The sequence below is a fragment of the Plasmodium gonderi genome (assembly GCF_002157705.1).
Source record: "Plasmodium gonderi DNA, contig: Chr09, whole genome shotgun sequence".
Classification (NCBI taxonomy): Eukaryota; Apicomplexa; class Aconoidasida; order Haemosporida; family Plasmodiidae; genus Plasmodium; species Plasmodium gonderi.
This window is the reverse complement of record NW_021628934.1, coordinates 2,171,810-2,183,311: the sequence shown is the minus strand read 5'-3', so window position 1 is coordinate 2,183,311 and position 11,502 is coordinate 2,171,810. Positions and strand designations below refer to the sequence as shown.

The 11,502-nt window shown below is 24.9% G+C and overlaps 2 protein-coding genes across 2 annotated transcripts; both read left to right on the top strand.

Annotated features, from left to right (window-relative positions):
- Positions 1 to 3,902: 3,902 nt before the first annotated feature.
- Positions 3,903 to 8,150, top strand: PGO_094410 (serine/threonine protein kinase; the record flags this gene model as incomplete). Its single annotated transcript, XM_028688028.1, has 1 exon — positions 3,903 to 8,150. One exon carries the CDS (start codon positions 3,903 to 3,905, stop codon positions 8,148 to 8,150), a length of 4,248 nt encoding a protein of 1,415 aa, XP_028543829.1.
- Positions 8,151 to 9,983: 1,833 nt separating this feature from the next.
- Positions 9,984 to 10,640, top strand: PGO_094400 (hypothetical protein, conserved; the record flags this gene model as incomplete). The annotated part of the gene is made up of 1 exon (XM_028688027.1): positions 9,984 to 10,640. The coding sequence occupies one exon, from the start codon at positions 9,984 to 9,986 to the stop codon at positions 10,638 to 10,640; it is 657 nt and encodes a 218-aa protein (XP_028543828.1).
- Positions 10,641 to 11,502: the final 862 nt, after the last annotated feature.

The window sequence follows — 11,502 nt, the reverse complement described above, 5'->3', positions numbered from 1 at the left end:
TTAATCTTGTCTAAATTAGTGAAGCCCTTTTGCTTTATTTTCTCATATTTAGGGGATTTTACATTTTGTAATCATTCCTAAATTTATACTTTAATACGAGTTATAACATGTGCGCATAATTTTATAATTTTATTCATTTCATATATATTCATTTTTCTATTAATTTTACACTTTCATGAAATTTAAATAAGAACCTTCATTACTATATTCCTTTACTATCTTCGCATATTTAAACAAAGAAGTCACTTCTATTGTATTACCTGTAATTTATACCTATTGATTTAGGTACATTATTGTCCTATATTTCATTTTATCCTTTTTATGGAGCTCCTTTTTTTTTTTTTTTTTTTTAGTATTACCTCTTGTTCTTTTGTATGTAATTTATCTATTACTATCTTCGTAAGGTGACTGTTTTGTCAACATATTTACACCATTATACCATTTTTTAAACTTACTTAAATTGCAAATAATATTATATTCACATAACCAAGTGATTACAGTTAACATCCGTATTATGCTAAACACATTAGATAATATCTATAAACTTTACTCTAGATGTGATATAGGAAAAAAAAAAAAAAAAAAACATAATTAAAAGTTATGCCTAATTTATATTAATGCAATCGTAGTACATATATCAATATAATTTTAACTTCATTCAAATTTTTATAAAATTTTAGCTTTCCGAACCATAATCACAAGTAATAATATTCTAAATATAGTGTACAATTTTTATAAATTATTAAATCATCTATTACTTTGTATATACCTTTTCTTTCTAACGATTGAAGAAGAAGACATGCAATACATTGTTATATCCTTTAATGTTTATAATAATATGTATTATTTTCAAGTATCCCACAAAACATAATTCCTTATATAAATATAATAGAGTATTTTCTTCTTTTACAACTATTATATTAGAATTTTCTAAAATATACAATTAAATTTTTATATTATATAATATGATTTTATATCTCTGTGATTTTATAAAAGACCCCTTTGCATTATGTCTTCGTTAAAAAAAAAATTCAGTATTTTTTTTTTCATTTTTATGAAAATGTGTTTTCATTCAAGTTTGTGATATATCATATATAAATTTATGTTTCTCAACGAATAAAAAATTACACAAGGAAATTTTCCTGTTTTGATAAAGATTTATATTATCTTAAATGTGTTTCCCATCTATTGAGAATTCTTAGTTTTTCCCTGGTTAACATTAGGTATACATCATTTAATAATGATACTATAAAAAAAATAATATTTCGTACCATTATTATCCCTTATCATTTTGTGTTCGTATTCATCTTCCTTTATGATGAGAATTCACATAAAACAAATAAAAAAATGGGAAGAAATTCAAGGACAGGATGATCTAAATTTTAACAAAAGAAAAACTTTGTCAATTTTCCAGAATTATAATAAAAGATAGTCTTCCTAAAATTAAATTGTCTCATTATAGTAATGAAAAATAAGTAGATAAAATCTTATCTAATGATACACGTGCATAATTATGTTTGTTTAAGACGTAGAAGCTCAAAATTCAACTTGTTCGGGAGGTATATTAATAAAACCCATTACAGATAAGTATGTTATTATTTACATAAATATGTAAATGTATATGTATTAACTTTTTTAAAATCTAAGACTTAAAAATAATTCTTCACATCAGTGAAATTTTACTCATATTTTTTATATCATATCAAATAAAAGAATAATTACAAAAGAAATCATTACTTCAATGATGAAATATTATTTGGGAAAAAATAATAAAAAGTATTTTTATGGACACTTTTATCAAAGTGCTTCTTTTCTCATAGTTGTCATAGTTCCACAAAGTTCTTAATAAGATATAATGATATCTCAAGATTGATAAGGATTTACTGCAAAAAAAGAAATTACCCTTTATGCTCGAAAAAATACTTTTTGTAAACTTTTTTAACTATGCCTAACACAATTACATATTTTTTTTCCAACTTAGTCTTTATCAATTTAAATTATCTACCTTTGAGTTTGTCACGGAGTTTATCTTTAAAACACTTTACGATAATTACAAAAAATTCCAGTTTTTTTATATATAATTGAGAAAAACAACAAAGATAATGAAAAAAACGCAACAAATTTAGATATCAAAAAATATGCTATTGTATTTTTTTTTTTTTTTTTTCTTGTTGCAAACACTAATATAAAACAGAAGAGTCAGTTACCTCTTGTACACACAGATGTGTTTAAATTTTGTCTCTCCTAATTCTTCCCCCTTTTAAGCTGTAACACGTAAAATATTAATAAGTATTATGTTTTCTGAAGTTCATTTTTAACCTCGCCTAAGCTATACAAAAAAGTTGCCCTTAACAAAAAAAAAAAAAAAAAGAGGGGAAAAATTCAAAAGATCATGTGCAATATGTAATTCGTAAAAAATTAATTTTCAGATAATTCAAACAAGATCTTTTTATATAATATTTTTATACAATTATAATGAAGTCCCACTTTTCTAAATACACGCATGGATGAAAAAAGGAAGATTCAAAATTTTATTCTTTTTTTTTTTACGTTTTCTGTATTCGCAACCAATATTAAATTATAATTCCAAATATACGATATGCTTTTATAGATACTTTTCAAGATGTAACTTTTTTTGGTTATCAATTTTGTAACATTTAAAAAGAAAAAAATAAATAAATTCTTAAAAACAAAATATAAAAGATTCTTTACATGAAAGAACGTTTTAATGAACTTGAAATGATATTAGTAAAAATGCCTTAAAAAAATTGTCCTACTTGGTAGGTGGACGGCTTTCCTGTTAAACCAGTTGATATTTACATGTCCGTTCATTTTCCTCAAAGTTTTATGATAAATTAAACAGTAATAAAGCTTAAGTATCATTCTACGATGTGTCCACTGAAAGCAAAATCAATTAACGAAAAATAACACTAGATATAAAATTTTGACCAATTTATATAATTTTTATAATTTTAAGAAACTTTATTGTATCGATTCATGTTTTAGAAAACTTCTAAATTTTAATGTATATAAATAAAAAAAAATATATATAACGTACACTAGTGTACCGTAACTGAGCTTGCGAAAAGTGTTATGTTCCTTGGATTGAAAAAAAAAAAAAATTTAGTTATAAATGTATATAATAAAAAAAAATAATAATAATTGTGTAGTCTTATATTTAAAATTGGACATTATATTTTTAACCCATACATGTACATGTACATTTTTATTTGTACATTAAAATGTGTGAAAAAAACATTGCTTCAAATATTAACGTATATAAAGATATTAAAATGTAACATAAAACGGGATAAAATTAAGATTCTTTAATGACCTTTTGTATTGTTATATACCCATGTGTAATGTTAAACGTTCAACTTATTTTCAACGCTTATACCTACGTACCCATACACACTTAGTCAAGCAAAGATGTTCCTTGATCATTTTTTTTTTTTTTTTCCATTTTTTTACGAGATAATCGAACAAATGTTTTTTCTTTAAATACAAAATATCGCATATTTTTTGTTGTGAAAATTTTCTTTTAAGCTATCAAAACATGTATGATCTCCTTATAACCCACGCACTTGAAGAAATAAAAAATACATATGTATACATATGTCGATATATTCGTACCTTTTCCCTCTTACACTTTTGTTACAATTTTTCAGAATTTCAATTTAAATAGTTCTACATAGTAATTTTTCTTATTCTAAAAAATTGTAAAATTACGTCCATAAAAGGATTTAAAAAAAAAAAAAAAAAAAGGCTAGAAATACAAGCTCTGTTTTGGAAAATAATCATAGCACTTTTAACTGAAGAGCAAGATTTCACAAATTGCTATTTTCCATTTAACACTTTGGGAAAAAAAAAAAAAAAAAACACAATAGAAAAAAACAAATAAAATGAAAGATGAAAACGAAGATAATTTATCAAGAAGCTTTTTAAAGCAAAGAATAAAAAATGTGAAAAATATTTTAATTAAGGAAAATGAAATGCCTAAAATTGATCAAATCTTCAAGTATGAATTGAAAACAAATTACACAGAAATAGATGATTTATTACATTACTTGAATGGTATTATATACAAAAATATAGATACATTTCAGAAATTAACCTTGTTATATTCGTATGACGACAATAATGATTACAGCAATTCAAATATTAAGCAAAATACTTTTGTATACCTATTGAAACAGAAAATTAAATTTAGAGACAAACATAAAAACAAAAATTATGTAGATTATTTAAAAACAAACCCGTTAATTTTTGTAGATACACTTAACAAATTATTAATAATACCAGGCATCAGTTTCGAATTTAAGGTTTACAATTATGATGAAAAGGTCAATAAATATTTTGTTAGAAAATCAGATATTAAAAGCAATACATTATACAATCCATGCTTCATTAAATTGCATAATGATCGTTTTAAAAGTATCGTCAAAGTTAATCGAAAAACAGACAGAAATGGCAAAAAGAATGGTAAAAAATATGATAAGCAACCTGATAAGCCACACGATAAAAAAAGTATAAGACAAAGTGAACAGCATATTGAAAACTATTTTGCAAAAAAGAATTCTTTGTCCAACACCAAAAAATTAAAAACGAATTTGGTTCCTAAAGAAGAAAATAATTCTGTGAATGAATTAAATGTTCATAGCCAGGAATACTGTAACAATGAAATTAAACACAAAGTTGACGTTTTCCGTATTAATGATAATTCAGAAAAGAAGAAAAATGGCGAAATATGCGATCACATGGAACAAAATGATGACAAAAATTTCAATAATAACAATGTTGATCAAAAAAATCTTGCAAATAAAATGGAACGGAGAAAACGAAAGAGCCTTAACACGATCTCCATCCCCAAAGGTAATAATAATACTAATTATAACAAAAAGCATAAAAATAATAATGTTAGCAACCTTATAAATAAGATGTACAACGATATTTCACTCCCTAATGGACTAAAAGGAAAGGGGGAACAGATGGAAGTAACCACAGTTGACGAATGTAAAGAAGAGCAACAAGAGAAAGAACAAGAAGAAGAAGAAGAAGAACAACTAAAACAACAACAACAACTAGAACAACAAGAACAAGATCAGGAAGAGAGTTATGAACATGAAGAAGAAGAGTATGAAAGTAGCTGCAATAACGACAGGGATAGCAACAAAAGTACGCATTTCTTTTACGACTTGGTTAACGAGTATGAAATATACATAAACAATGTCAAATGTTTTATAATTTTTGATTTAAAGAGTTGTTATAAAAATTTGAATATTATGAAAAAATTAAAAAAAAATTTAGAAGAATTGAAAAAACCAAATAATGTTTTCAAAGAAATAATAAACAAAAAAACATTCAAGTCATCCAGAGATAAAATTGAATTTATAAAACGATTTAAAAAAATGATTATTCCAAATTTTAGAATAGAAAAAATTAGAAAGCAGAGAAACCATTTAATTATTATTGAGTTAATGTCTAAGATACAAAACAGTTTAATAATAAAAAGATTGTATCAAGAATTAACTAACAAAGTAAATTTAGACGATTTAATAAAAAACACAGTTCAAATTTTTGCTAGATCTGTAGAAAAAATTAAAAATGAAAATATTAAGAAATTTTATTTAAGCATGATTAATACCTATTTTCAAAATAAAAATTTATCTGTTATCGACTTTAAAAATTTAATCCAATTATTTAAGAAAAAAGAAGAAAAACAAAAAAACGAGGAGTTTTATAATTTGTTTCAAAACGATCTAAATTATTTAGAAAAAAATAAAAAACAGTGTGAAGAAATAGATGCAAAAATTAACTCCTTAAAATATTTAATATTGGAATCTATATTAAAAGAAAAACAATTAGAAAGATCAGTAAATAGACTACTTTTAAATCATGAACAATCAAAATATGGTTATTTTTATAAAGTTGACCAGAGTGATGATAACACTTTAGACACTACTGAATATGGAAAACTACTGGAAAACTTTTCCAAAGAGCCAGTAAATTTTTATACCATTCTAAATAAAAGAAACCTCGACAAACATGCATATCATGACATAAGAAATTTTAATTACAAAAGAAAAAATGAAGATGAAGCTTTGAAGCACGATGCAACAACCTCAAGTCACAATCAAGCAAATAAAAGTATCAGAAATTCCTGTGAAGGCTGCAAATTAAAAACTCAAGGCGACGAAGAAAATCAAAGAACAGATAAAAATAAAAAAAATGAGTGCTTAAATTCAGTAGATAATAATGAAAATTGTGAAAATAATTCATTATGTAACGCAAATAAGCCTTTAGAAAATCAGTGTGCAAATAAAGAGGAAACGAATAAAAATGGGGATAATGTTGAGGACACTCATGACGCTGTTTATCAAAAATATAAAAATGAAAAAAAAACAGAATCTCATAAATGCAACAATCAGGAAGAATATTACAAATGCAAACTTAAAAAAATAAAGGATGATGATAAAAATCTAGCAAAGAAGGACGATATTATTATAATGGAAAAATACAAAGATCAATATGATAAGAAAATAAATTGTTGCAAAATTATTGAAAACAAAAATACGCAGAATTCTGTCACAACAAATAATTATTTAAAAAAAAGTACAACAAGCAAAGAGGATAATATAAAAAAGATAAAAAGGGATACTGCAAAAAATTACATAAATAAGTGCGCAAAAGAATCAATATATAAAAAGTCGAACAGTTCTGAAAACAGAAAACAACCGAATTTAAAAGAAAAATATAAAAATGATGAAGAAGAAATTCCAAGTGAGTATGAAAGCGAATACGAAAGAGACATCATTAGGTCAACATGTGAAAAAAAAAAATTCATATTTGCCAAAGAAAAACAGGAAAAAATAAATAACGAAATATTTTACAAGGTATTTGAACAATACCCATATAGCTTTTTTTCCAAATCTGTCAAAAATTATAATTTAATTTTAAATGAAAATAAGGAAGAATCTGAATTATCATGGCTAACAATGCTAAAAAAAAAAAATCACAATAAATCTATTTTACCTCCAAGCAGAGACACATTTAGAGACGGCACTCATTTTTCTAATTGTCGTGCTACGGAACACACGTTAAAATTTTTTTTGTCACTTTTGTCCCTATTAACAAAGGGTGAAATTGACATAAATTTAAAACAATACCTGAAAAAAAATATTCAATTTTTAAACACTGAACTATTTAGTATGAAACTAAATTTAGATAAAAAAAGAGCCATACTTGAAAAACGATTAGACCATTTTAATTTTCAGGAAAACTCCGAATTTTCCTTTTATAATCCATTAAAAATGAATATACGTATGATGAATTTAATTGGAAGAGGGGGATTTGCTGAAGTATGGGAAGTTTTTGATTCTATAAATTTAGAAATATACGCAGCGAAAATTCATAAAATTGAACCCAGCATGACAAACGAAATCAAAAATAAAATAATTCAAAGAGCAGAAAATGAAATAAATATTCATATCCACTGTCATAGACATATTTTTATTGTAAAATTAGAATTTTTTTTTGTTTTTGGATCTGCAACAAACTTACTAGTGGGAATGGAATTATGCGATATAGATTTGGATAAATATATTAAATATCATGGTCCAATTAATGAACTTTTAGCTTTATGTTGGATTAAACAAATATTACTTGGTTTATTATATATGAAAACTTTGCCCACAGGAAAAGTTCATCATTGTGATTTAAAACCAGCTAATCTGTTAATAAAAGATGGAATTATTAAAATATCTGACTTTGGATTAGCTAAACTCATCTTACCAGATACATATCAATACTATAACGGCGGTGGGACATTGTATTATCAACCACCCGAGTGCTTAAAAAACAAAAAAAATATACCTATCACGGACAAAATTGATATATGGTCATTAGGATGTATTTTGTATGAAATGCTTTTCTGTGAAAGACCTTTTCAATTTAATTATCTTGAAAAATGTTCAAAAGAGTTATTAGTTAATAAAATGAAAAGAGGTTTAACTTATCCAAAAATTAATCAACAAATTTCAGAAGTAACCCTAAATTATATACAGTACTTACTAAATTTTGATTATGAGTTTAGGCCCTCCATAGAGGAGGCCTTGAGCTATCCTATATTTAATTTTTTTCGTATACCTTAAATAATCCCGCTTAGTCCTGCTATTTTGAACCGTTCTAGCTTTTTTTAAATAATTTTTTCAATTTTCAATGTGTTTTGATATGTGCATTTATATAAAGAGAGACACACCTTTTGCTATTCCTTCTCTGGTGAACTAAACGCATCCGTGTGTATACGCGTATAGATATTTATTATGTGGGTAACCATGCATATATGTGCTATGTATGTGTATATGCATATTCATATAATTTTCATTAACCCTCATATAATGAACAATCACACACTTTACAATTTAAACTTCCTCTAATTTTATAATATCTTTCTTTAATTTAATATTATAATGAAAAGTTACCTGTGAAACGTCGACCATTCATATTCGTTCTTCGCAAGATATAAGGCACCTACTAAAAATGGCTTCTTTTTTTTATTCCTTTGTAACATAAAAAAAAAAAAAAAAAATCACTATATATACATTCCGTACCTCAACCCATTTCAATCCTCATTTATAATGTTTTAGCCTCTAAAAATAGTAAAATGCCGATAATTTAAGCCTTACAAATAGAAAAAAATGGTACGTAATTTTTGGCCTTAAATCAAGCACATTTGTACTCTGTGCACATATGCACATGAGCGGGAATATACTTGTGCTTACAATGCATAAAGACACTGTTTTCCATTTGTATGCAAACATCAAAAAAAATATATATATTTAAACATAAATTTACGCTATAGCAAAAGTTCATTAATATAAAATTACGAAATTTTTACAAATAAACAAATATCATCGACTTAAAGAATCCATGACATAAAATAAAATGCAGAAGTTTCCTTTTTAATTTCCCTTTTATTTTGATTTTATGAAAAATATTCCAAAAAAAAAAAATAAAATAAATCGATGATTCTTTAAAGTTGTCATGGAAGCAAGAGTGCGCCAACTTTCAAATATAATAATGTGAATATATTTTTTGAAGCATTTGTACCAAACATTTATATCCATGCATAAATATATATGCTACATGCAATCACATGTAATTTTACTCAATTAAATTGACACATGTTTGGAACATTTGTATACACATAATCAACTGGTATTTCAAAAATAATGAAAAAAAAAAAAAAAAAAAAAAAAAAAAAGCTAAAAATAGTAATTGACACTAATTGTAAATGAATCAGTTGAATAAAATTAAAGGTTTCCACATTTTTACTTATAAAAGTATATATACAGACATTGACGTATTTAAATGAAAAATCACCCGAACACATTTGGACATGCATTTTTACATAAGTTTTATTCCCCTACCTTATTTTATTTTTTATTTCTTTTTACAACCCTGGCAAAAGTAGAACATGAAAAAAAAAAAAAAAAAATATAAATGTGATCGTAAGGATATAAACGTTGGTGGGGAATTTTTTGGAATTATAAAAGCAACAAACCACCTAAGCACTCTAACACCCTTTTTTTTTCTTCAAAAGAATTTATCTTATTTAAATGACTCTTAAATATATATTCATAAATGTATAAATGTTTGAATATATATATATATATATGTATATATTATATACTTAAAATATTTTTTTTACAATTTTCACGTATTACATATGTATTGCTCGTGTTAAGGCATCATGTTCGCACCAGCGCATGCTCTTACTTGTAACATTTTGTGTTCAAACTTACATAGCATTTAAAAGAAAACTGTATTTTTTTAGTTAAAATTTCTTAAATATTTAGTTTTTCTTTTTTTCGTTTTTTCGTTTTTTCTTTTTTTACGTCGTCCTTTTGAATTATACCTGAAAATTAACAAGTTATAAATAACGCATCACCCTATATGTTTTTTTAAGCGTAATTTCAATTAAAATGCCTAGGACGTGCAAAAATGGGCAAGATTGTAGAAAATATAAATCATATGAAAGTGTTGAAGATAAAAACATTTCCATTTTTCAGCCAATATTGCTGGTTGGAATGATTTTTATGTTTTATATATTTTACTTTCGTATATTTAAAAGAAGATATGACATAAATAATGAAAATTATAGAAGGAAAATAAATAACAAAAACACCAGCGGTAAACCCATCATTTCCTTATGCTTAAATGATATAGTGATAAAGGTTATTGGTAATAGTGTACATGTAGTTGAAAGCGCCATAGAACCATTTAACAAACTGTGTTTAATTTCAGAACTTTTTGTAGTTGCTCAAATTTCAAATGATGTACAAGAAAGAAATATAATTGATCTTTTTAAGAGATTGGGTTTGTTTGATAAAGGTTTAAAAGAACATCGTCTAATGTTTTGCACAACGTCAAATGGAAGAGCATCAATGATACGTCAGTTATGCCCACTTACTCATGTTGATAATGATGAAACTGTAATAAAAACCTTAACAGGGAAAATTCCAAATGTTGTTCAAATATATGGAAACCTAAATACCCCTGACCATTCCAACTTTTTTACTTCCCTACAAGCCTTTACTCAAGTTATATGTGCTGTTGCAACTGTGGAAGGTATAAATTAGCTTAAATTGTGTTTATCTATTTTCTATCAATTGCAACTTGTTGGAAAATATCTATAAGAGTGCGAAGATTATATGTTGATAATCATTAATTATTAATTCAATGAAACGTGCAAAAATATATACATATCACGAGCAGTGCAACTTTTTTTCTTTTCAATAATCCCTTTTCTTTTTTCTTTTTTTTTTTTCTACAATGCTCCATATATGAATCCACAAAAACTGTACACATGTATACATATGCATATTTTTTTTTTTTTTTCTTTTTTTAAGTTGTCTTTCCTATCGTAAATTATATGTTTTTGTGTTTTAACCTTTGCATTCATTAAACATAAAAAATATATTAAAATATTGTAATAGATCCATGTTAAATGCGTTAAAATGAAACAGAACTTAGATGAAGATTTTAAAAAAACAACATCCAAAGAAATCTTTAAAATTTTGTGTTTTGTTTTTTTTTAATTTCCACTTCATTTGAGTTATTGTAAAAACGGAATTTTTTTTTTTTTTTTTTACATTTATGAATATTTATATGATATAACGAATTGCTTATTTCTTTTTATATAATTGAAAGGCAAACACATTTAACTATATACCATTTTGTGAAATTCTGCAAGGGAGGAGATATGATAGGCTAATAATTACGTTGCACATAAGTAAAAAAAAAAAATTCATTATGTTAAAGTGAATTTACATTTGGTGAATAACAGTGAAGAAGCAAATAATAAATTACATAAATGTATACATCACTAAGAATATTTATGCACATCCTTTCGTTATAAACAAGTAATCCTATATATTTTTTTTCTGTTGTTGCATTTCCTCAAGTTCAAGCATCGGAAAATAAAAACAATGTATGAGATTT